Raw genomic sequence first — 27,675 nt, 5'->3', positions numbered from 1 at the left:
TTCGTTTTATAATTTCATAATTTTCAGAATTATAATTTTCACCCATTGTTTCTGTCCGTATTTACCGCGTCTGGGTTCTTCTGGTGCAGAATTATGATACTACTTTGAAAACTATTGGAGACGAGTCCAATTTAGCACCACATATGGATGAAATCAGATATTTGGGGGTAAAGAAAATATCGGAGTCAGGTCGTTCAAACTGCTATGAATAAATCAGATTTGCTTTGTGAACATAACAGATTTGTCGCCATCTCCACTCCCTACTTAATGTTTATGGGACTCGTTCCTACATGAGGGCCTGATTATCGTTGGCGACACTTTCCCTGTTCAACAAGTCTTTGCTTTGCTGTATACAGCAAAAGCAAAGCAAAGCAAAGCAAAGACAATAATAATATAATAATTTAATAATTTTTATTCGTGTGTGTTTGAGGAAATGTTTCTGTAAGTCTGATGAAAGCATTCTTAGGACAGATATTTCAAGTTTTGTTGTGATGTTTCCATTACAGTAAAAATAAGAACATTCATTAATTTAATTAAACACAGAAAATTTGTATAAATTAATATCTAACAGGGCATTAAAGAGGAAACAACACTTTGTTGTTCGGTCTTTTAAAAAAGCACTAAAGTTCTTCTGCATGAAAAGCATCTGTTTGTAGTCCCCAGTGTTTCCTCTGCTTGATAAAACTTTATCTCTGTAGATCCTAAACTTGCTCTTAAATGAAATGCTGTCAGAGGTGCAGTTGCAGCTTAGGACACATCAGCAGTTTTTATTTTTAAACCCATGTGCTAAGTAGGTAACCTGTTGGCAAGATCTGAGTAATGGACTGTCTGCCCAACAAGCCCCCAGGCTACAATTAGAGGAAACCTCTTGTTCCACTCTGTGTACATAACTCACTGCCCTCTTTTATCTTTCTTTCTCAGCTTCTCTTTCACTGTCTCTCTTCCTCTGTTTATCTGCCTTCATTTGCCTCTCTTCATTCATGGCTTTTACCTTCAATCAGTCACTTTAAAAGCCATCAAGGGATACATTTGGCAGGTACACACAATATTTTAAAATACAGACTCACAAATTGACTGTGTGATTAATTCAGGCTGATGGTTGAAAATGCTGATGTGAACACCCTGCCTTTCCTTTTCTCATTCCTTTATATTAGAAATATCATCCTTGAGTATTTGCTCATTTTTGTGAGGTTGAAAAGGTAATTTTTATGTGCATGTCAGTCTGGTGTAAGGGATTATTGTTTTTTGTTTTTGCATTCAGGTGTGAGCAATAGTTAAGTTGATGCTTGTTTTGTTGCTGCTTCACATAAAGAGTGGCTGTGATGTATGTTTTTGTGCCTGACTATGCTGGACATCCTCATACATGTGTGCAAACATTGATGAGGTAAAATGCTCTAACTGTTTTTAAAGTTAAAATGAGTTACTTGAGTAATATTTGCCAATACCCTGAGGAGTTTGGCAGACCGGTACTATAATAACGGCACCTTCTACTTTACAAGCTTAATAAATTATCATTCCTGTTCCAGAAAACAGATCTTTAATGTATTTTAGTGATTTTAAAGTCTATTCTTTTTAAAATTGGGACGACGTGCTCTCTCTTCCTGGTTTTAATCAGAACGCCAGCAGCAGCGTTCTGGATCAGCTGCAGCTGTCTGATCGATTTTTTTAGACAGACCTGTGAAGACGCTGTTGCAGTGATCAATTTGACTAAGGATAAACGGATGAGTCCGTTAGTCCTGTACTCGGAGGATAGAAGACTGTCTTTGTTATTGTCTTTATGCATTTCTGAATGGTTAGGTCCATCATCACACCCAGATTTTAAACCATGATCAATTTTGACAAACTGATCGTTCCTCTTTTGTCAGGAAAACACATATTTAAATCACTGGAAATGAAAAGTTCAATCATAAAATGAACTATTTAACAAATGTTCTTCTTTGCTGACCAACAGTGATCCAGCTGTGTATTTAAGGTAATTACAGTGTAAATTTCAGTAGCTGCTCACACTGTTGTCCACACTTGGAGGCTTTTGGAGAATCACTTACAGTTAAGAATAGCCTCGTCTTTTATTCCAGCGTGGCGCTTCCTCTCCTCTCTAATCAGATCTACAGATCGGCTGCCCTGCTGTTACTCCTGTCTGGAAGCAAACAATTGTTAACAGCCTCCCGAATCACTCTGTCAGCCTTTGGTTTATTTTATTTCTGTCAGATCAGGTTAGACATTTCAGTGAAAGAGCCTCTGGTTGATGGTGACACTGATGGTGTTGATGCTCAGTAACACAGCTATCAGTTTGCTTTTTATAAAAGATGGCCTGAAAATATCATACTCTGTACCTTCTGTGATTACTCCAAGGCCTTCACGACTCCGAAAATTACTTTAAGTAAATATTCTTCCTTGTTTGAAAGTAGTTCCTGTTTTATATTTTGTCATTAATTTCTCCAGTTTCTGTTTAAAACTTAACAAAAACAGAGTGTAGGGCATAATGTGGAAATACCAAAACAAACTGCTTCACTATTCCAGCTCCCAGTTTGTTAAAAATTCTGCTTAAAGGAGACTTGTTTTGCAAAATTCACATTTTACAAGTTTTTGTACTTCTTTGCAGCTTCTTAAAAAGAAAAGTAAAGGCATCTGGTTTTTGGCTTCTGGAAAATGAGCCGTTTCAAAAACCTCTGGAATGTAAGACCACAAATCAGCAGGCACTGCCACGTTGCCTAGCAACACAAGCTGAGCTTCAGCACGTTTGGTCGGCTGGTTTTACCACTGTACGCGTTGTACAGTGGCTGCTGGAAAAGACGAGTGTTTGGTTGTTGACTTACCATCCATAAACCACTTGCTGCATTCTTGTTGGTTGTGCAGGAGGCTCTACTTCTGCTTTTCAAAGTTGCACAATTGTATAATTGCGCACTTGTTTGCAGCAGTTTTCACGTGCAAGTGAACATGTTGAGTTGGGGGCGTGGCCAGCAACAGATGAATTGAATTTAAAGTGGCAGGAAGCCTTGAAGCCTTCTTTCACTCAAAGCAGGCAGAACTGAGCAGACTGAAATCTCATAATCTAAAAAGGATTTTGTGCAAAAAATGTGTGTTTTGTATAGACCATAGACCTATGGTAACCTGTTCAAGAAAGCATGGTAAGTAGGTGACCTCTGAAATAGAACTGTAGATTTTTTAATCAAATTAATCCTGTTCATTTTGATTCCCTGAGGCGCACCTGTGCATTTGCAATATTACTTATGATCTTTTAATAATATATTTTTAGTGACCCATTTAAACTTATTGGCATATTATTAAATTATAGTGAATAATGTGACCTTAGCATTTCCCAGACTGGTCTCTCAGCTGCTTGTTAAGTTTATTGGTCTGGATGGACGGTAGGGGTCTGATGGCCGTTAATGTAGCACTGGGAGGAACAAGTAGCTCTGTCCTCATTAACTCAACTAATATATTCTACTTTTCAGTGCCGGGAAAAGTGGCCCAAAACCATGGAGCCTATTTTGGGATGTGCTAATGCTGTTAGGTTATATGACGCAAAAACTAGAATTGATTAATTCTCTTTTGTTATTTACCGTGGTGGAGCTAAGCTGTGGCAGTGTAATGCAGTGATGCAACTAATGAGGCAGCGGTTTCCTTAGGACACCTTGGGGCTGAAGCACAGCAGCACCTCAGACGGCGCGCGCCTAAAGCAGACGCCTCACACCCGCGGTCGCTCGCTTGTTCCTGGTGTACTGCAGCAGGGCAATTAGTGACTCTTCTCTTTTCTGTCATCAGATCCCCCTGACTGAACATTACAACTGTTTTTGTTTTACAATGAATGACAAAAAGAACAAAGCATAAAAAAAGAAAAAAGACCTGAATGTTAAGACAGAAATATATCGTCGTGTGGTGTTTATTCCATGAATAAGTCATGGGTATCGACACAGTGTGGTCAACTGGTCTATTGTCTCTGGAAAGATCTGTCTTTCACCTCAGGGGTGTCCAAACTTTTTGTCACTTGGGCCAAAATCATCAAGTCACAAGTTAGTCGTGGACCAAAAAAAAACCATATATAAAACAAAAATCATGGAAAATGATGTTGAGTTTTATTTTTTCAAAACTAAACTAACCATGAAATATATACAGAGTTTCTATGAAAGGATGTGTAGATCATTGGAGATCCAAAGTGTAAAAAGAGTTTTGTGCTTCTTCTTACCTAAAAGAAAGTCATGAAGTTTGCAAATTATTTTTGGCTTGATCGAGAAAAAAAATATTTTAAAAAACTTATGACACTTTCAGCAATAAAAGCAGGATTTAGGTCACTCTTTCCTTGAAACTGCATTCTGTATTCAGCCAAGTTTAATAAATTATTTAAATTAGTTAGATATGGAATTCACCAAAGTCTGCATTTAACTAAAAAGGGTAGATATGTTCCTATTTACTAAGAAGTTAAACAGAAACGAAATGTTTATGAAAACGTTGCTGTGTTTTGTCAGTAATAACACCTGTACAAACCATCTGTCTCTTAATGTGTGTAGCTGTTTGAGGCAAACCACCAAAAGGTTTGCAGCTGTAATTGCAGCAAAATGCGGTTCTTCATAACTATAACTTATGGAGAAGATTGTGAGTGCCACACAGATTTGTATCTGTGGAATATATTAATAACTTATCACATCAAACAATGTTTAAATACTTGGAGGTTTGTGCCGACAAAATGTGAAAAAGTTATAGAAATGGCCATATTTTTGCAGGCACCTTGACTGAGTTACAATACAATAAATATTCATATAGAGCACAATGAAAGAGGAAAGGTGCATTTTCTTTTGATATTCTGCAAAAAATAACTTTGAAGGTTGGGAGAGTAACAGCTATAGTTTTCCCCAAGTTAATTCTGTATCTTATATTTGCTCTTCCCCATAACCAGTCCTCAGTTTTCACCTAATCAAAGTTTCATGTAGTGCATAGCATATGTGGGACATCTCTCTGAAAGAAGAACCTTGTTAGTTTGTAATAATAGGGAACTTGGAAAGCATCGTCTACTTGCTGTCTGCCTGGAAAATAAGAGGCGAGGCTGCAAACGTTTAGGACACATGGATGCTGAAAGAGGACAGATATGAGCTGAAAGGGAAAAAAAATACATGAAGCAGCTGAAGCAAAGGCACTGAGGGACATGAAGTAGAAAATAGGGGAGAGTGGAAGTGGAAAAAGCAGCCGATAAGCAAGAAAAAGAAACAAAAGGCCGGGGACTCAACAGTACAAAAGACCGTGCTGACAGAAACTGCAGGGAGGAGGAGGAAGGGATGAAAGAGGAAAAGGAAAGGGATTAGGGAGCGTAGAGGACGTCCTCTCCTAATTTTTATTTATTTTTTGGTATTTTTTGAGTAATGAGGCTGTTAATTAGCAGAGGCATGCATGCTTTATTAAATCAAAGTGTTTACAACTTTAACTGTCAAACAAATTCTGGACGGTATTGCAAATGTTGCCATGGTAATACGGCCGTAATAAATGGGTTTAACTGCGATGGAATAGTTAAGCAAAGGTAAGAAAGTGAAAAAGAGCTGCATGTTATTTAAGCTAACAAAGTTGCATCTTTATCTTTATTTATGCATCACAGCATAGAATCACTCAAAAGTATTCACACCCCTGTCGAAATTGTGTATTTTAAAAAGCTCTGGAGAATTCCCATGTTTTGTAAAGAAAATATTTAAATCTGAAACAAATTGTTTCTGAGGGCTGCACATGATGCCAACATAAGGCAGCATGTTGATCTTTATTTCAAAGAAGGTGAAATACCTCTAAATATTTTTCCCTCTATGGAAAAATATTTCCATTTTCCATTTTTTCCATATTTCCATTTTTATAAAAATCTTGTTTTCTTGTCATAAATTTAGCAATGATATAGAAAAATTTGCAAAGTTGAAATTTAGGTCCTCTAAATTTAGAAATTTAATTTTACCATCCAATTGTGTCTAAAAAAACCTTTTCTTTTTTTTTTTTTCTTTGGCTGTAATGTAATGTCCTTCCATTTCCAACACATAATATACAGAACAAAGCGCCACCTCCTCACTACAAATCTCATTAAAGCAGAACACACAGCTGTGCCAGCAGCTTTAAATCCTTTAGTTGGAGTATGGCAGATACATGGAAAGACTCTGAATCTTAAACATAAAAAATTAAATTAGAGAAATTATGTCAATCAAAAACAGTGGTACAGGCAGTTGGATAAATGATGTGTGCACAATTGTGTTACCAGTGGTTTTACATGCTTATGAAGCTATGAACTCATGCAGTGGTGTAACTTTTCTCAGATTTTGACTTCATATTTGTCAAAATCTGTATCAGTTGCGGTGAAAAAGATGTATCTTTAAATTAAAGCATATATTTTGGAGCCGTTTTTTAAACTGGCAGTAAAGATTGGACAGATATTGAGTCTTTTAAGGCTCAGCCAGATTTTTCTTACTCTTATAAGGTCATACAATTGTAATCCTCAGAACCATTTAAGATGCTGCTCTATAACAAGACAGATAAATGAATATGTATAAAATAAAACTTTATATTTGTTTCTGTCTGACATCAACTTACCTGTTTAAGGTAGTTAAATAATTTCTATGTCCTAATTGCCAAACTAATGAGAGAAATCTTAGAGATTTTAGTTTAAAAAGTCAGATGTTTACATAATTTTTTTTAGTATTTGGTGAAACCTTTTGTACCAGACTGGTGAAGGTCTTGATACATTGGCTGCTTTCTTTGTACATTCATGATGTCACACAAGGAAATGGTGTGTTTGTTGCTGTGAATTAACTTAAATAAGAAGTTCACAAAACCTTGACATTATCATCTGGATGCTCCTAAGTCCCTCTAATATATAGTAAAGGTGTATGCAAACTTCTAAGTTTGAATAGAGTAAAAAAAATAGCATTAAACGATAGATGTTTGTAGAGTTTGTGCAACAGGTTGCATAAATGTGCACGTGAGAGGAATATCAGCAGAGTAACAGGCGATGAGTTCAAACATTGCAACACATAATACTGGAACAATTCAGTTTATATTTCATTGTATTGAAAGTGATCTGAATGTAAACTTTAAAAAGGATCAATTTAAGCTCAGTTGGTTTTGCCTGAAGTATGTTTACCCTCTGTGTTGCAGGACTCGGCACAGGAGAGCGTCATCACCCGTGACATCCATCGCACTTTTCCAGCACACGACTACTTCAAAGAATCCGATGGAGATGGACAAGATTCACTCTACAAGATCTGCAAGGTGAGCCCAGTTCCTAACAGGGAGGCAACAATATTACCTGTTGGCTTCTATATATTGTTTATCAGAAAAGAAACATTTTTGACTATATTATTTGTTTAGCTCACCTTTCCCTAAGGGAATATTTTAAGATGATGTTAAGTTTCTATGTTTGTTAGAGTTACTAATTATCAGATGTCAAAAATTTGCCTGTTAATATAATGCAAAACATTTTTTGCAAGTCTGATCAGGCTTAGTGATTATTTTTGACTTACAGTTAATAATTTACATTGTTTTTGTCTTTACTGATACATTTGTGTCAGTCTGTCCTGCAAGTATGGAGGGCTGATCCTGCCAAAATTAGCAACAAATAACATAATTATTTTTATTTGTATTATTTATTAATATGACTATTTACTAAAATATTAATCAAATTAATAAATACATGGTTTGATAAAGAATGTAATGTGCCAAATATTGCATCCAAAAAATAAGAACTTATTTTCAACAGTATTAATTTAATATTATCTTTTGTTAATTAGTTTCCATTTTTATTCATTTATTTATTCTTTTTTCCATATTCTGTATTTACTTGGCAATTTTTTTTATTACTTTTTTCTCATACATTGATTTTTCTCCCTTGTCCAATTATTTAAAGACTTTTTCTGATGTTTTGTACTTCTTTCTCTTTGTAAGATGCACAGTGACAAAGGAGCAAGACTGGTGGGCGGAGATTCAGAGTGATCTTCTCTCCTATTGGTCAACTTTGGATCTTGAAGTTGACCAATAGAAGACAAGCAGACTCTGAATCCACCATATTTAGAATTTAATGGTGGCCTAATGGTTGCATCTCACATGCTAACATGCTAAGAGTCATTAGCTAGGTGAAGTGATTGCTGCCCTCCTCCAACTTTTAAAAATCATTTCACAGTTTTGTAAATCTGCTTCCATTTTGATGTAATTCTGCAAAACTAAATAAAGAAAGACGCTTCTATGACTAGGAGGTCCCCTGCATTCTCTCATGCTGAGGCAATTTTCTATGAAGATACGCTTTTTTTCCAGACAGAACCAAGGTCGGCACCACAGAAATGTGTCAAAGTGAGTCCTGCTCCCTGTCTCTGCGCTTCTTTTAACCACAGTGCTGCTTTTATAAACTGTTCTGCACATCCTGGATGTATTTCCAGCTGTTCTGTCACAAACTTCATTATCTCCCCGCTGCTCCAGTCAGTCAAGTTGCTGCACAGCTTGTTATTCTCAAATATCTACCTTTTTTGTCACATTTAGAAATAAGACCTGCAGGATGGTTCATATCATGCTCTCACTGACGTAAATATATAAACCAAACATCCAAATTAATATCTTTACAGTGAGATGAATCTGTAGAGGAAGAAGAAAAAAACCTGCTTAAATTTTTAAGAACCCAATAAACTAGGAGTTTAGTAACCTGCCTAAAATGAAACGGTCACAATTGTTTTGAGAACAGTAACATTAACGTTCACCATATTAAATTACATAATAAATTAATAATATTTTGTATTATTCTGCAATATAAAATAAGATTTGTTGTGAAATTTGCAGTAGTTTACAAACCTAAAATGTTTCTATTTGTATTCAGTTGACCGTCTACTCATCAGCAAGTAGAAACGTTTTAATCCTTAAGTAATTTGAATATTATTAAATCACAAGTTGTAAAACTAGTTCAGTATAGAAGTTCTTAATACCAAATAGGATTGTCACAATAACAAATTTCGCTGGATAATAAATCGTCCCAGAAATTATTGTGATGATATTGTTGCTTTGAGACGATTTTCAACTAATATGTTGATAATGAGGTAATAATGTATACGTTCATCCTCTCAGTGACGAATAAACTTTAATTTTACACATAACACTCCACATTGAAGCTGGAAAACAATTTAAATATCCAAAATAAAAACCAAGCACAACCAAAACCATAAATAAGATGGGTTATGAAGTCTTTCTAAACAAAATGTACCTTCAAAAAACATTAATCATTAATTTGTCGTGTGAAATTTATTAAAGTTTGTTTAGCTTTCAATTGATATGGTCTTCATATTCATTTAAACAAAAAGCTGACAAACCAAAGAAAGGAGCTTCCTAACCTCCTTTCTTTGGAGGTTAACAAAGAAAGGAGGTTAGGAAGCTTCAATAAAACTGAAGCTTCCCAGTTTTATTGGGAAGCTTCAGTTTCCCAATAAAACTGAAGCTAGTTTTGGTCTAATGTGCTACTACTGTAACTTTTGCTGTTTGTGTTTTTGTTGCACAGTGGAAACAGAGCATGTTTGGTCAGTGCTGCAGGAGAACCTGTCAGGAAGGTTTAACATCCACTCTGGGCCCAACTGGGTCAGAGTCGTGCCAGCCTTCATTTGTATGCAAATCCATGTAGATTTTCAGCTGTTAAGGTTGGTTGGATCTTCAGGCTTTAACAGGCATGGAGGATCCAGGACAAAGTTCATTCTCATCTTTATAACTTCTTTCGTTTCGTGCCTGAAGTGCTTCGTTTCCAACCTTTATTCTCTGGGGAAGGTCACCTGCTGACTTGGTGCGTTTTCTCTCTAAAATCTTTTGTTTCAGAAACGTCCCTACTTGGGACACGATTTCCTCCATCAGCAATAAGCTGGAAAATAAAACCTGCAGCTCTTTTCTATTTTTTATTAAAAAACAGAATTTTTCTACCATATTTTGCACTTTTATAGATGCTGGCAGTGTGTTACTGCAGGCAGCAGAATATACAGCTCTGGAAAAAATTAAGAGGCCATTACAAAATGATCAGTTTCTCTGATTTTACTTTTTATAGGTTTATGTTTGAGTAAAATGAACATTGTTCTTTTATTCTATGAACTGCTGACAACATGTCTCTGATAGTCCAAGCAAAAATTTTGTATGGATTTGCAGAAAATGAGAAATGCTCAAAATAATGAAACAGATGCAGTTCTTCCAGACCTCAAATAATGCAAAAAAAGTTTATATTCATTTAGAAACAAAAACACTAATGTTTTAACTCAGGAAGAGTTCAGAAATCAACATTTGGTGGAAAAACCAGGAGGTTTTCAGTGGGGTTCAGTGCAGAGGGCTCAATGTGTCTAAATAGAATTACCCCAAGTTATTATGACTAGATTCTCATAATTAAACAAAAATGCTTGTAACTTGGTCCTAATACTCCATTTTACAAGGTAGAGAAGGGATGATTGAACTAAAAAACACTGTTTGAAAATAGTTTCTGTCATTTGTATTTATTTTTTTTCAGAAATGGCAGCGAGCAACAAAAAAATGAATCAATTAAGATTAGAAATCGGATCTGGTATAAAAAAAATCTGAGATTATATTTTTAAGCAATATCGCCGATTCCATCCATCCATCCATCCATCCATCCATCCATCCATCCATCCATCCATCCATCCATCCATCCATCCATCCATCCATCCATCCATCCATCCATTTTCTTTACACCCTTGTCCCTTACTGGGATCGGGAGGGTTGCTGGTGCCCATCTCCAGCTAATGTTCCGGGTGAGAGGCGAGGTACCCTGGACAGGTCGCCAGTCTGTCGCTGGGCAACACAGAGACACACAGGACAAACAACCACGCACACACACACTCACACCTAGGGACAATTTGGAGAGGCCAATTAACCTGACAGTCATGTTTTTGGACTGTGGGAGGAAACCGGAGTACCCGGGGAAAACCCACGCATGCACAGGGAGAACATGCAAACTCCATGCAGAAAGACCGGGGCCGGGAATCAAACCCAGAACCTTCTTGCCGATTCTTATTACAAATCCATGCCACACTTTTTATTTTATAAATGGTGGAAACTACACATTATTCTCCTTCCACTTCAGATAAACCAACTATAAAACATGTTGGAGTTTCAAATACTGTTCTCTTTGTACTTTGTATCCCAGTACTTGAGAACTTTACGGATGGTATTGCTGAAGTTTTAACAAATAAAACCCCACATATCCTTACAGAACTTTACATAAGGATTAATAAGACATTTGAACCAGCAAACATTTCCACAGTTACTTGCTCTACGTCTAAGAATAGAAAAATCTGTCTTCTCCACAGTTGAGAAACTAGGCGTTTTTTGCAGTAATCCACCCCTCTGAGTCCATTATCTGCCCGGGCCAACAAATTTAGATTTCACCCACCAGGACCTCCCCCATCCATCTGTCAGCGTGCTCTTCTCCCAGCCGAGTTGGGGACGTGTGAACGCCACACTCCATCAAGCATGTCAGCTTGTAGATTACACCGCAGACAGCGCCACAAGACTTCTCCATTACCTCCGCATCAAAATACCAAAATTAGCTGAGCACAGCAGCAGTGGGACTGTTCCTGTCTGCGCTTTTCTTTCTGCCCATCGTTTAACTTTACATGGAAAAGAGTGAGCATCAACTCAGCAGCTAATGTGCTGGGTGTGTCGATTCAATTTCATTTAACCTTTTCACATTTTGTTGTTGTGTTACAAGGTTGAATGGATTTTATGTGACAAACCAACACACAGTAGTGCATAGTTGGAAATTGGAATGAAAACAGGGTATTAAATAGAGTCCAGTCAGGTATTGCTATTAATCTAATTGCAGGTGCTCTGTGAAGGCCTCAAATTATTATTAAAGATCATAAATGAAGCAACAGCTTCTTAAAAACCAACAAGGCAGGTCAAGAATATCGTCTTGGAGAAGTTTAAATCAGAGTTGAGTGTCTCATTGATCAATATTTAAAAGGAAACAGTTTGCAAATATACCAAGACATCACTGTTTACCTAACCTAACAGGAAGCGTAATGAGAGCATTAATCAAAGTTGCAGCAAAAGATACTTCTGCAAGGCATTCACACAAGGAATCACACTTTCCTGATTATTTATATAGAAACATTGCAAACTGTGTTTTTATTTCACTTAGCAATTATTCCTCATTTTTGTTACTTTACTGTAAAATGCCACTAAAACACTGAGGTTTTAACCATCTTAAAATGTTTCCAGGATTCATTTAGCTGTTGCAGTGAAGCACAGATCCACCAAACAAAAACACATGAAACAGATTTGCCTGAATTTTGTATCACGTTTCTTCTTTTCTGAGACTTTTTACACTGTGGCTCATTTATAAGCACTCCCCTTTACCGCAGTTTACTGCATCGATTTATTGGACTAACAGGCACAAACCCAAGGTTGCACACTGTAGTTATACTCTGTGTCACTTGGTGAATGCAAGGACAGTCTATATGAAGCCTTTACAGCAGTTGAGTAAAGGCAGTGTAGCCTAAAATCCCATCCTGTTTTCAGAGTTTATACGCTCTAAAGTGCTTCAGTCATCTTTTTAAAAAAATCTGTTTAATTAGCTGCAGAACGTCTGTGCCATGTTAGCAGACTCGTAGAAAGTGACATTGAACAAGGTTGACACGAACACAGAAGGAAAAATGAGACTGAGAGGTGTTCCTCTGAGGAAACTCCTCTGGTAAAACTGAAGTGTTACGGAGAAGCTGTCTCTCAGGAGATGTACTCTGTTGGCACTGATGTTCTGACAGCAACAATTATATTGCAGCGATACACTGGAGCGAGGCACAAAGCTTTTAAGATCGATTGGTCTAGATGTGAATGGCTGCTGATCCTCAGATTCTTGCTTAAGAAGGGCGGGTAAATGTCTGGAGCACATAGATCATTTTACAAAAGGAGAAACACGCAGAACACTATGATATCTATTTTTCATTATCTATAGCTTCACTAATGATGTGCACCTAATTTATAACAGTTTAAATAGGTTATTTATGGTTCTATATTTACGTTTCTGTGCAAATGTTGACATTTTTGGATAAATTAGTTTAGTCCCACATTAAAAAAAAACTGTACAGCTTTTTATCATTCAGTCCTGCTTTCGGGTTTCAAAGAAAGAACTAAAGAATTCAGCCGGCTAAAATCTGCACTTTAGTAACTTTGGTTTGTCCATCGGGTGTAAATAACCTTAAAAATGCCATTGAGTTCATGTTTGTCTGTGATAAAATTACCCGTTTAAATTTTTCCTTTCTGTTTTTTCTGTTTTTTGCAGGCTTATTCTGTCTATGATGAGGAAATCGGTTACTGTCAGGGTCAGTCTTTTCTGGCTGCCGTTCTTCTTCTACATGTGAGTAAACTTGTCACCCATTAAATCTCCATTCATTAGCTTAATGATTAATACAGTCAGAAATGTGGCCTCATAACCTTGCCTGTTACATTTTATATAAGAACTAATGACGGGTAAAACCGTGATTTTTAAAAAAAAATGTATTAATACATATACTCTGTCCATGTATATGTGATGTTTTCAGCCTCTCTAAACAACATTTTTTATGTTTTACTTCACTGGTTTTGTGCAGATTTAAATGTTAAACTTTTGAAGCGTCCAACTTATGTCTGAATCTAAGTTGGGTGAAAATGACTTATTTTCTCTGCTGTGTTGTGTTTTTATTTACCTATGTATTAATTTGCATTCTGTGTTTTTTTAGTTTTTTATATATATAATTATTGTTGCAGTATCTCGTGTCCATGTTGGAAAACGGACAGAAATGTTAAAAATTGTGACTAAAAATTAGATATTTCTTGCAAGAACAAAGTTCTTTGTAAATTTGAACACCTGCATTTCTGTCACTTAAATACCTTTTATGTTCATTTGTAGTTTGTAAGCATCTTTATGTTGATGTTTTTTTTATTTATTCTTTCTTTTTGGTGTTTCTTTGAGCCACTTATAATTTGATTCATTTAATAAGAATATTATTTGCCGCTGTTTTCCAACAACGAAAATGTCCAACAAAAAGACACAAAGACCAAACAACAACTACATTTAACATTGGTAGAAATCAAAGACATATATATGTAGTGTTATATTTCACATGGGGTGACTATTATTGCCTATTTCTATTACACAAATTTTAACTGGAGGAAATTTTGTGAGAGAAAGTCTGCGAAGACAGATGGAGGAGAGAGAGAAGAGGTGACACATGATGGAGGAAGTCCCAAAAGGAGGAGAGGCTGGAGGAAGTTTGATCAAAGTCCAAATGCCAAGGGCAGGGGAGGTTAAAGAGCGGAGAGACGGAGGGGAGATGTCAGGAAGGATGAGGAAGGAGAGTCATGAAGAAGGGATGTGAGATTAAATGAAGAGACAGAAGGAATTGGTGTGGAGGAGGAAGAGGAAGTTATGGAGGAAGAGGCAGTAAAGGAAGAAAGGAGAAGAAGGTATAAGAGGGACGCCATGGTAAAAGGAGGAGGATGACTGGTTGTTTATAGACAAGGTGTCTGGAATATTTATTGGGTTCCAACTTTACCTGCAGAAATGCATTTAGCTCCAAACACACACGGTCTCTCTGATTAAATATCTCCTCCCTCTCTGTGTGTGTTTGCGTGGAGCCATTAATATCCACAAAGACCCAGTGTTACATTTTCTCTCATAAGCTTTATACTTATATGCCCAAGCAAACGCAGAAACATGAAGAGAAGTTATTCACAATAAAATCGTTTCAGGCAAAAATTTACATTTTGCACATTTTCGTACTTCTATTCGGGTTTAGACTAAACGATAAGCAAATGTTTTTTGGTTTCTGGAAAATGAAACTTTGGAATGTAACGTCACAAATCACCTAGCAACCCCAGCAAAACCCAGCCCGTTACCTAGCAACCCAAGCTGAACTCCAGCATGTTTTTGCCAGCTGGTTTTACCTCTGCATGCGCTGTACAATGGCTGCTGGAAGAGACGAGTGTTTTGTTGTCGACTTACCATCCAGAAACAACTTGCTACATTCTAGCTAGTTGTGCAGGAGGCTCTACTTTTGCTGTTCAAAGATTTAAGGTTGTATAATTGTGCATCTGTTTGCAGCCGTTTTGCCAGTGTAAATGGGGGACGTGGCCAGCAGCAGCAGCTTAGTTCGATTTAAAATGACAAGAGGTTCTAAAGCAGTTTGTTCTGAAAGGACCTCAAAATTGGTAAAGCTGAGCAGACTAAAATCTCATTTTCTAAGAATGATTTAGTGTAAAAAAAAAAAAAGAAAAGAAAAAAAAAGAATGTTTTGTTTAGACCATAGACCTATCCTAAACAGGGTCATCCTTAAAGTTATGTTTCCAACTTTCCTCTGTACATAAATGTTTATTTTATAGACAGTAATAATTTCACTTATAACATCATATGGACATTTTGTCGTTCATGTATCTGTTAGCGTCGTTAATGACGTTCTGTGTGTTTTCAGATGCCTGAGGAACAGGCCTTCTGTGTCTTGGTGAAGATAATGTATGAATATGGCCTCAGAGCTCTGTACAAGAACAACTTTGAAGATCTTCACTGCAAGTTCTATCAGCTGGAGAAACTAATGCAGGTCGGTGAAACCATCCTGTATGTTTTAAAAGACAAGTCACAGTGAAATGATAATGTTTGCAAACACAATCCTAACTGGACGTATTACTAGAGTTTTATAAATGTATGTTTTAGGATTGGACATGTTGGTCTTGCATGTTGTTGCAAACACTTTTTTTAAGTGTTACAAGGTGTTGCATCAGTTGCATTTTCTCACATATATGTCAACTTTCCCCTCTAGTCACCAAATATACTTGAATGTCACAAGAATATGGAGAGGTGTGTTGAAAATCAAGCCTCAGTAAATCTGTGACGACCCTAAGAAAAACCAAATTATCGTTATAATCAAATGCGGCAAACAACACCGGTGGAGGCTTTGTGCAAGTTTTATAACATCAGTCCACTGTTCTCACTGTATGTGACCATAAACTGTAATATAAACAACGAAGAGATAAATTAAAATGGAACTAAGAATTTACATTTCCTTTAAAATGCAAAGTGAATGTGGAAAACTGTATTAGTCCTCTCTTGTTGAAGAACTGACCAGGAAACCAGCAAAATGGATAATAGGAAAAAATAAAAGACTAAAATGTCTTTTAGTCTTTGTGTTATGACATGTACATAACACAGACATGTGTTATGTACATGTCTGGTAAATGTACATAACACTGTTCAGCTAGCACCAGCTTTTATGCCATCATTAACAAAAATACCAACTTAGTTAATGTGCTAACATTAGCATGGTAGTTTTGAGCAGTCAACATTTTCTACTATGCTAGGATTAGATGCTACTATGCTAAATTATATTCCATTTAGATTTAGCTAACATGTTAATCGATTCTCAATAGACATAAATACCAAACCATAAAAATGCAAAAGTGAGGTTGCTAATAGCTGCTAACTCTATCTGCTTGCTAACATTGGCTATTATATTAGCCTGTAGCTAAGTGCTAGATATGGCACTTTAGCTAATAGATAACGCTAGATAATACCACCTGCTATTCACACAACTGTTGATATACGATTATTAGCTAAAATACTAACATAATGTTAGTGTAATATAGGAGAATTATTTCTTAGGCAAATTTATGCAGTTGACTTTTTGCAGCCAAACTTTTTGGAGAATATTTTGAATGTGAATTTCTGTAGACAAATTTTAAGTAAAAAAACAATGTACATTGATAATTGTGCTCAGATTACTAATATTATAAAACACTCTTTATTGACTAAATTTTAAAACTTTGCTCATTTATGGTTGACCCTTTTGTTATTGTTTTCAAATCAACATTTTATTAGAGTGCAGTGCTGGTCATAGAATTTCTTATGCTTTTTTAAAGAGCTTACTCTGATTTTGGTTTCATTTCGGAGCAAACGCTCACTGTTATGTCACTGAAATTTAAAGTAGAAGCCATGAGCAGTACTGCATCCTTACTTTATATTGCTGTGAGGGTTGTTTCATCTCACAAAAGACTTTCCTTATCCTATTTTTCATTCTGCTCTCGCAGGAACAGCTCCCAGACCTTTGGGCCCACTTCCAGGAGCTGAACCTGGAGGCACACATGTATGCCTCCCAGTGGTTCCTCACCCTCTTTACGGCCAAGTTCCCCCTCTGCATGGTTTTCCACATCACTGACTTGCTGCTTTGTGAGGTAAAGGCAGCACAAAGTGGTATACTTGGAGCATTGTGAGAGGGATTTAGTCTACATTGTATGTATAGAATCGCTTAATGGGAAATTCAACCATCTGGAAACATGAAATAAGATGAAACGGCAAAGTTAATAGGAAGAAAGGAGAGTGGCAGACATTAAAGGGTTAGCCACCATTATGGATGGACTAAAGTGATCACAAATGGGAATGAAAAGAGATGATTGTGGAGGAAAATGGTTGATCTGAACCTATAGCCACAAGTAGAGATGTGGCCAGAAGTTTACATACACTCCTCATTGGTATTAATGTTTTCGGAGCTTTTAATTGTGCTTTTAAAATTATAACACTGAAACAAATTAGAACTGGATGCACAATTTTAATTTATTGTATTTTTTTTCTAATCCAATCAAAATGACAGCCTTAAATTTATACTGTACATTCATCTACTATTATTTTTTAAATTTTGGTCTTTCTCACTTTTCTCACCTTCTCACATTTCTGTCAAAACATTTGACGTCTGAGTTTTGACTTTTTTACCACTTGGGTTTTTTTATATCACAACTGCAGAAGTTTGCACTTTTAGAGTTCCTGGCAAATTATTTACTAATTTAATATAATTAGCTAATTAGCTAATTAATTTATTTATTTGTATTTATTTATTTTTCCTTAACATCCCAGTTGCTCTGTGTTTCTACTATATTTATTGAAATATATTTATTTATTATTATTTTATTCAGGTATTCGAGAGTTTCTATTTTTTACATTTTGTTGCGCTTTCTTATTGCACAATGACAATAAAAGTAATTCTAATGTGAAATACCTGATCTTTAAGCACATATTTTCAATAGGGATGAGGTTGGGCTGTCTAAGTAAAGATGTGCTGAGATCTCTGCCCTGTTGGAACATTTAATTGTGCACAAAAAAGGTTTTAATCAGAAACTATTGGCTGAAGGTGAAGTAAATAAATCTGGAGGTAATCCTTCTCATTTCATCTCATCTGCCTCTTTCCCATCCCCTTTGTGCAGCTCACCAGCACCACTGGTAATGAAATGGACCCTCAGATTGACCACCATGCTGAGGGTTTTAAGGTTTAAAGCCTCTTCTCGACTCCTTCAAACATGGAAGCCTGCCCTACTTAAAAATTATGAGCTTCAAACTGAGATTTGTGCCAGAAAATCAATAATTTTAAACAAGCTTTTGTACATCTGACAGGAAAAGTAGTTGACAGCAAAAAACATTTGGGTTTTATTCAGTTGATACGAAGTATTTTACCTAATTATTAGCTAGATTATAATTGAAACCAGATTTTTTACAAACTTTTTTATGTCATCTGTGTGGCAGAATAAGGGGTTAAACTTCAGGTGCCAAAGTGATTTCTATTTGCTGCATGCCAGAAAATCTTTGACAGGATCGTCTTAAACTTTCCGCAAATTCAGAGGTTGATATTTTCTTGGTATTTGATAAAATTGCCTTTTATAATGTGAATATAAAATGTTAGAGTTTGTGAGTACAGAACTCAATTCTCTGGGGATATTGACACTCTCACAAGCTCCAGCTAACATTTTTAGAAACTATATTGCTGCTGTTTGGTTCATTTCTCTATTTTCTTTCAGAATGTACAAATAATTATCAGGCTGACAACTTTACCTTCTTCTTGAATGCTATGGTAGTTTGAGTTCATGCGCTTTTTATGCTGACACATGGCTGTTTGAACAGATGAAGGCAGTCACTTCTAGGATTTTGAGACATGAATCAACCTCATCAAGAGCTTTAAAAGTAATTAAATCGCAATCTGGGGCTCCAAAACTGTTAAAAAATATAATAATCTTAGTGTATGAAGGTATCTAAACTTCTGATTTGAGTTACTGAATGCTTACAAAAATCAATTTTTTGATATTTCTTGTAATAAATTTGTAGAAATTAATTCTAGAGTAGAAAGTGATTCTAAAACCTATTGGGGTTTTTATGAAAAGTTTCTTTGCACAAACAATCAACATGAAATATGTTCCTCCTCTTTCCTGCTGTCCTCCCTCCTTCTCTTTCCTTCTGTGAGCCTGAGGCAGAATAATTAAAAGTTTCCTTGTTTTTTCTCAGCCAATGAGCTGCAGGATGAAAACATGCCAGTAAAACCTCAGCTCTCGCATCCAGCTGAAACTCTCCTCTTTCTGGGTCTAAATTTAAAAATTAAACAGATTATCTTTATTTTTCTCAGTTCTTGGCAATAATCTCTATCTAATTCACAACCTCGTTTACCTAATTTCTTGAACAGAGCTGAACTTCTAAGCCTGTTTTTATGATTCAAAATGTTCAGCCTTTGTTTTTACTTCTCAGTCTAGATATTTTTTCTCATTTGGAAACCATAAACTCCTTTTATGTCTTTTTTTAAAAGAGTGACCTTGCTGGATCTGCTCAATTCGCCTCACTTTAGTATTTGTGAAAACTTCCTAACACACCCATACTGTGTCCTCCCCTTTCTGAATATTTGGCTTTCATCTCCTCTGATTCTTCCTTGCTGGGATGAGTTGGTATTTCTTTCCCTCACACGCTCCTTTGATCTTGGCTCAGCATGGTAGCACCATCTTCAGGCCCACAAAGATCGGTGTGTGTGGAGGCAGAGCCCATCCTCTTTTCATTTTCTTCGGTTATTTTTGGAGCTCTCTGGATATTTTTAGCTCCATGTTGCCATGTGAACTGGTTGTCCCAGAGACCAAGGAGAGGGGTGTTCCCATGCAGAGCTGGCATCGGTTCTACATTTTCTTTTTGTGTCAAAATTGAAAGAAGTGTCACAGTAAAATGGAAAGCAAAGAGCAGGTTTTTACAGTGACCACGGGCATAAAGCTAAGAAAGAAAGCTGTGAAACACTTTTTTAACAGAATGTAGACAATATTTTGAATTGTAACAAATAGGGAGGTCATACCTGAGTTCATCTTGAAAGGAATATATTACACAAAACTCACATTTTTGCTTCTAAAAACAGCCCAAGCAATAAAAATAAAGAATCCCAGTCAGTTTTTGGCAATAAGTTTTTTGGTGTCTGAAAAAGGAGCCATTTCAAAAGCCTTCAGAATGTAATGTCACAAATCAGCAGAAAACCCCAGCTGAGCCCAACCCGTTGCCTAGCAACCCATTCAGAGTCAGCTGGTGTTTTGTTGTCGACTTACCGTCCAAAAAACACTTGCTGCATTCTTGTTGATTGTGCAGGAGGCTCCACTTCTGCTTTTCAAAGATTTAAGGTTGTATAATTGCGCATTTGTTGGTAGCCATTTTCACATGTGAGTGTAAACGTTGAGTTGGGGCGCGTGGCCAGCAGCAGTAAATTTAGATTCAAAGTGACGGGACGCCCTAAAGTGTCTCATTCTGATTGGACATTAAAATAGGCAGAACTGACCAGACTAAACTTACATTATCTAAGAATGATTTAAATGTTTTGTGGAAAATTAAGGCTGGTATTTACTCCAAAAGTGACAGGACAAATGCAGGTTTTTGAGTAAAAACTATTGAAATCTATGCATCATTTTTCTTCCATTTCACTATTATGCTATACTTCCTGTTGACTTGTCACACAGATCTACCACGACCCTCTCTTGAAAGCAATACAATATTTATGTAAGATGTAACTAAATAAAACATTTCAGGAGGTATAAATACTTTAGCAGGACCACTATAGAAATATCTAGTGTTTCTATACGGTATCTTTTACTTGTAGTTTCAGAATGGGGTAATATTGAATCTGGAGAATTAATGTTTTGAAAAGAAAAAATTAAGCTGATAATGAAACTTAAAGTTTACAAAAAAAATTGTTTGTCGTTTTTTGCAAAGCAACAGGAAAGTTGTCTCTATTGTTTTTCTCCTCTTCTTACATCTTTCTCTGTGTCTTAAAGGGACTGAGCATCATCTTCAATGTGGCCCTGGCTTTGCTCAAGGTTAGTAATAAATTCATACATTTATTTAATTCTAACATCTTTTATTGTGTCTAGCTAAACAATTAGCTTCTATGTAAAACTTGAGCATCTTTTGTTTTAATGTAATCTTTATTTGATTTGCAAAAATACTGTACAGTTTGACTTCCAGCATCATCATCGTTGTCTCTAAAATCTGTACTAAACACTGGAGCGTTGGGTGTCCTTTAAATTCATTTTTCTAACATTTGGCGTCCTCAAGTGGGCATAAAAAGAACTGCATCTAGACATCGGGAGAGCGAATGCCTTTGCATAGTTTGGTATGAATAAAATGCCGAAATGATTAAGAAGAAAGAAACAATAAATAAGACAAATGTATTCATTCTTACTTTCTAAATGAAAAAATGCTGCAGTGGCTTTGTTCATGTCATGTTGTCATGTCTTCCTGAATTGTGGTTCTTTAAAGACAAACATGGGGCCTCCTGTTCTTTATTTGCAGTAGGGATGTAAATGTACACAAAAATGTACTTAGTTGGGTTTTAAGGTCTCCGTTCAGTACTGAAAATTTTGGTGTGAATACATATTTGTTACCCATCTATTAGACAGACTGCAGCTCTAATTGCAGTGGGCCTTTCATACATCAGGCATGTTTGATGTATGAAACTCCAGTTGACGGTTTCAAAACAAAAAATAGGTAAAGATTAGCTGAAAAGCTTTAAAGTTAGAAAGTTTTTAAAGGCTGTATTAGTCTAAAATGTGGTACTACTTCATAAATATACTTTATTAGGGGGACCAAGCCACACGAATGAGTTTGAGTTTGACTTTATTGAACAAAGTTATATACAAGTAAAATAAATTTAAAACAAAAGCAAGAGAAACGACAACAATAACATATATACACGTTCAAAGCAGAAGTATAAACTTATATTTACACCCACCTCATCTAATGAATTAGTATTCATTTTTACTTAGATTTTTACTTAGATTTTCTAAATCCATATCAATCTCTGGCACAATGCATGCCCCTGTGAGCAAGACTCAATCGTTCTATATCAATACAGAACAGAATAGACTTTATTAATCCCCCAGAAGAAATTGCATATTTGTTCACTAGTTACTCAACCCCAATTTGTTAAATATTAGTAAATAAAACATAATCACGAGCAACATAAAATTAAGAATAAATTTATTTCAAAATTGCAATATTCCACGATGCAGTAATAATATACAACTTCACTAATTAGTAACAATAATATTGATAACAGTCGTAATAATTGTAATTATTTTATATATCAAAGCATGATGAGCGTCTGCAGAGACGACGACAGGCTGCTGCTCAGAAAACAGCAGAGGAGAACGTTCTTATGAAAGTACAATAGATATTTCACCAGCTGTATATTATTTTGTTTTGAATAAACAGAATAATTTATTCGTTGCATGCACACATAAAAAAAAAACGATGATGATGCAAATAAAATTTCAAACGATACCATAGTGAATATAACAATATGGCTGTGAAGAAACAGTCAGTTTGATCATATGGTAAAACTATGCGAATGTTTATATATTTTTGACAAATTAAGCTATGTAGAAGCAACGTGGAGATTTTGAGGATTCAGTGGTTTGAAATGGGAACAAATGAGGAAGGTCAGGATGATGAAGAGGAGGAGGAGAGTGGAGGAGCTCCCACTGCCTGCCTCTTATTGGCCGGTCATGACGACATTATCCTCCGATGCTCCCTCCTCCTTCCTTCTGCGCTCCCCGCTGCTCTCACCACCCCTCCCTTCATCTGCGCTCGCCTCCCTCCCTGCCCAGCTTAGCAGTTGCTATCCACATCACAACAGGAGCATTGGCTATAACATTAGCAACCTGAGGCAGAGGGAGAAAATCTCAGCTTTCGGTTCTTTTTATCCCACCCTCTTCATCTTTACCTTCCTCGGATTCATGCTCGGAACATCTTCTTTCCCTCGTTTTCTCGCCTTTTTGCCTCCTTCTCCTCTCCTTCCATCTCTTCCTCTGCTCTCTCTCTGCTGAACATTTATTTCTACCACGCGTTTCTTCCGTCCACCATCTGCAACGAAGCCGCCCCTGCCAGCTGTTAGCATTTCAGCAGTTAGCATCACAAAGGTTGGGAGAGGCTTCATGGGAAGCAGTGAGGTGTCCTTGCTTTGCCTCGCCCCGGCTGCTGGGCAGGACCAACATTTCTGACAGTGCTACAACATCGACTCATGCCAGCACTCATCCTGTGTGGATCAGAAGTAACTTCCTCTCTGAAGGAGCTGGCTTCATCTGAAAGATCAGACCGGATGCCCGGCTGCTAACAGGATCCTGCTGGAGCAGCTGACTGGAAAATGATTTTACTCACTTATCCTGCGTGGATCTGTGAAGAAAAAGAACAGTTTATGTTTTCTGTTCCTTCTTGTTCTGGTTTTTAATGCATCGCTGGTTTGCATGAGTCCAGCACCCACTCAGCCATAAAGTAACAGAGCATCATCTCCTGCAGGCGGAGAAGTGCCATATTTCCAGCGTTAACAAGCCTCCTCTTGTCTCTCTGCGTCGACTGTTCCAGCTTCAGAGAGCAGATGAAGAGCTGTGTTGTTTTGCATTTCAAAGAAAGCTAAAGTGTCGTCAGGGGAGAAGGGATTTGAAGTTTAACATAAAAGAAGAAATCAAAAAAAAGGTGGGGTTCTCGTCTCCGCTTCAGTTTCATGGAGCAGCAGGCCACGTGTTGAGCCGTTTTGTTGCTAGGCAACAGCATACCGGACTGGAATTGGTCTGAGTTTTTGCAGAGGAAGCCGAGAAGGAAGTGTGACTGGATTTCCAGAGTGAATAAATATTCCGCTGTAGGACTCAGCATTATGCAGACGGCGGTGTCGACTCATCTTTTTCTGACTGTGGTTCTGAGGCATCAGGGGGCCGAGCTGAGGCTCTGACAGCGGGACAAGCTGAGGGGCCGCCACACGACGTCCACCAACAGACTCAACTGAGTCGCCGCTAACTGAGTTCCATCGCACCCCGTCGTTGCTGCGCCGACGTCGAAGCTTCTGCCCGACACCCTGGAGTCAGCTGCCAGCGTGGCCCCGGAGCGGGACGACCCCTCCCCCCTGCCCTGTCCCACCCCGCCACGCTCCCCGCTGCCCTCTCCGCCCCCTGTCCCGGCCCTGAACCCTCACCTGACCCTCCCGCCCGCATGCAGGGCGCTGGAGGATGGCGAAGGAAAAGAGGAGGAGAGCGCCCAGGGCAGCCAAACCTCAGCGGACCCTTACTGCAGGGTCATGGACCTTCTTGGGATGGGACACAGACTCTTCGTCCCCAGGCTGCTGGCGGTGAGACGAGACAAACTGGAATAAACCTCCTGGATTAAATTTGCACGGCATGCATTGTTGATTTTTCTGACTCATCCTGAAGATAGAATGAAACAAAAAGCAAAATTTCATCCCATTATTTCATCTGCGATTAGGACTGGAGAATAAATCAGTAACAATATGTATCGCAATAAACACACGACATGATCAATATCAATAGATAATGTGTCTGACAGAATATTCAGTAGATAGGATATTCACTGAACTCCGATCCAGAACCGCACAGCATTCTGGGAGACGTAGGCAGAGGAAAATCTTTAGCCGCTCAACTTCTAACGGGAAGCTAAGCAATATTGGTGGCATCAACTAACTCACTCACTCTTTGGTTACCTAGCAACGACCTCCTGAGTAACTTGTGGTTACCTAGCAACGACCCCCTGAGTAACTTGTGGTTACCTAGCAACAACCTGTTGAGTAGCTTGTGCTGCAGCAGTTTAAGTTTCACCACTGTGCCTCATAACTTCTTAAAAATGAAAAACAACTGCGCTGAGTGAAAACTGTGGATTAACTGGAACGTCACGCCTCCAGTTTGGCTGTATGTCAGATATTTAAAACAAAAGACTAATCAATAGTTATTGATATTGACTGATATAAAATGCTTTTATGTTTTTCAGCCGTATTGTCCTGCCCTCTCTGCGGTTACAGGTGCATGCAGAATGACTCTGCTTCCTTCAGACTTAAATTTAAGATGAAAATGAAGCTGCTTTCCTCCTCTTCATGACATCTAGTCTTTAATTAACTTAAAAACTTACAGAAGCAAGAACAGACATGTTTCTTCGAATAACTGACCCAAAAATCTGCCCATGCCTTCTTTGTGTTAAATAAATATATAAATACAGTTACTTGAAAGACTAAGAATTCTAGCAAAGTAAAAAATAAAAATAAAAATAAGCTTGCTCCTTAAAATTTACTTGCAAAAGTATCTCTACCCCTTGAACTTCTCCAGATGCCACATTGCAAAATTTGAGGGTTTTTTTACTGAGATTTTATTAGATGGATCAAACAATGTTTTAGATGTTTTTACAGTGCTTGTAGAAAAGGAAAACTCTGGACATTAGAGAGTGACTTACAGTGCAAAAACACAAAATCATACCGAGGATGTTTGGTGTAATTTCTAGTGCAAATATGTTGGTAGACTTGAAACAAGACAAAACTAACTTAAAAGTAACTATTCGACCAGATATGGGGGGATTGTTTTAACTCAATAATTCCTTGATATTAATTTAAAAGGTTCTGGTTATGAGTGAAATAATCTGCCAGTGGACCAGAATTTTTGACTTATAATATGCGATGAATGTCTTGTTCCACTGGCAGATTATTAATTTGGTTATAATTAGTACTTTTACATCAATATTAAGGAATTATTGACTTAAAACAAACTCCTATACTCTGCTGAAAAGTTACTTGTAAGTTGTTTTTCTTATTTTAAGTTTACTAAGATATTTGCACTAGAAACTAGAACAAAAACACTTAAAATGTTATGTTTTTCATTATATTATCAGTAAAATGTTTATATTTTTCTCAATAAAAAGAGATTACATTTTCCTTTTTTACTGTTCTACTCTATAAAGTATTTGCTGTTCATGTAAACAGAAACTGTGCTTCCTCATGTGTTTACCTGCATGACTCTGACCTTGTTGTTAATCAACTTGCATGCAGAAGAAGACACGTTGTGGAGTCTCTGAGCTTGGTGTTTGTGCTGCTTTGTCTCATCCACCTCTTCTTGTCTCCCTCCAGACGTCCAAAGAAGACCTCCTGCAGGCGGACTTTGAGGGGGCTCTCAAGTTCTTCCGGGTCCAGCTACCGAAGCGCTACAGAGCTGCAGAGAACGCGCGGCGGCTAATGGAGCAGGCCTGCAACATCAAGGTACCACAGGAAAACAAAATGCTTTTGTTTGGTGCTAAACTTCATTTTAAACTATGAAATTAAGAAATAAAAACTCGGCACACTCTAAATACCGTCCTGACTTCTTAATTCATAACTCACATGGCTTTATTTGCATTCTTTTGGAGCCTTTAAGTATTAGTGCAGTAACTCTTTTAAAGAAATGCATTTAGAAAATAGGAAAAAACTGAACATCTAACATTAGAATAAGCAAAAAAACAAAAAATAGACATACTCTTTACCGTCTTTCTTTTACATTTTAATTTAATTGTTCTTCACTTCAGTTATGAAATAGGAGACCTATTTTTTCTCAGAACATCAGTGTCTGTTTTCATTAAATTTTCTCAGGCGCATGTTACCATCCTGCTGCTGAAAGTAGGCTGCTGGTATTTAGGGAATTTGCTGAAATCACCAGAGACCATAGCGGCACAGCGTGTTCTTGATATGTATGCATGTGTGTATGTCAGCAGGGTGGGGACTGATGGGATAGGAGAAGGAAAAGGTGCATAACCAGGAATGTTCTCCATTTGTTAGATTTTAAAGGAGTTTTTTGCTCCCTTTTAGGCAAGACACAAAAGTACAAGACTCCAGTCTAGAGTAACAAGTTCTAGGCGTTTGTATCACCCACTGTGTGACTGTGTCTTAGCTTTAGTACATACAGGATGTCCACTCTGTGACTCACTTCTTATCTCTGGCTTTACTTGTGAAATCTTGCAGAAGTACAATGTGTACAAAAGTAAAAACATATAACATGCATAAATATGCAGATTTGTCAGCCTTCTTCTCATGAATGAGAAGCAAATGCTGCTTTCTAACACATTCCTTTTTTGAATCAAAGTAAAAAGTCAAATCACGCCGTTTCCAAGCCTTCCTGCAGTTCCTGCTTCCTTGATTTGGTTAAATATTGGTTTATACTGAGGTTTATCTTGTCTGCACTGCTTAGGTTAATATTTTAACAATATTCTGGATTCTCAAACATTAAAAAACACTTCCTGATTCCTCACTGAAGTGTTCCTTCATGCTACTTAATAGGCGAGATAAAGAAAAAGCCGTATCTTTTATACTTTGTATCTCCTTCTCTTTATCTTTCCGTTCTCCGTTTCTTCTTGCGTCATTGTATCTGTTCTATATTTATTTATCTTTTCTTTCTTGACTCCTGAAACTTGAGTTCCTTTTAACTAAAGTTTTTTTTTTGCCATTTTCTCAAACAGAAATGCAAATATAACATGCAATTGGGTGGATGATTAGGATTTTCTGTCCAACTTTTTCATCCTTATTCAACTTGTCTTAAGCAAGGCGGTCTGCATGATTAAACACAACTTCATCTTTTTTTTCTAAATAA

The 27,675-nt window shown here is 37.1% G+C and overlaps 1 protein-coding gene across 1 annotated transcript in view; it reads left to right on the top strand.

Annotated features, from left to right (window-relative positions):
• Positions 1 to 27,675, top strand: part of rabgap1l (RAB GTPase activating protein 1-like) — a 113,161-nt gene that overhangs the window by 65,111 nt on the left and 20,375 nt on the right. Inside the window, exons 14-19 of the mRNA XM_008406579.2 lie at positions 7,117 to 7,230; positions 13,268 to 13,342; positions 15,435 to 15,560; positions 17,044 to 17,187; positions 21,067 to 21,108; positions 26,187 to 26,315. Of these exons, the coding sequence (XP_008404801.1) occupies positions 7,117 to 7,230; positions 13,268 to 13,342; positions 15,435 to 15,560; positions 17,044 to 17,187; positions 21,067 to 21,108; positions 26,187 to 26,315 (630 nt within the window). The remainder of the gene's footprint in view (positions 1 to 7,116; positions 7,231 to 13,267; positions 13,343 to 15,434; positions 15,561 to 17,043; positions 17,188 to 21,066; positions 21,109 to 26,186; positions 26,316 to 27,675) is intronic.

This window comes from Poecilia reticulata, linkage group LG4 (genome assembly GCF_000633615.1).
Source record: "Poecilia reticulata strain Guanapo linkage group LG4, Guppy_female_1.0+MT, whole genome shotgun sequence".
Classification (NCBI taxonomy): Eukaryota; Metazoa; Chordata; class Actinopteri; order Cyprinodontiformes; family Poeciliidae; genus Poecilia; species Poecilia reticulata.
The sequence above is the reverse complement of the archived record's forward strand: the minus strand, read 5'-3'. Positions and strand labels throughout refer to the sequence as shown.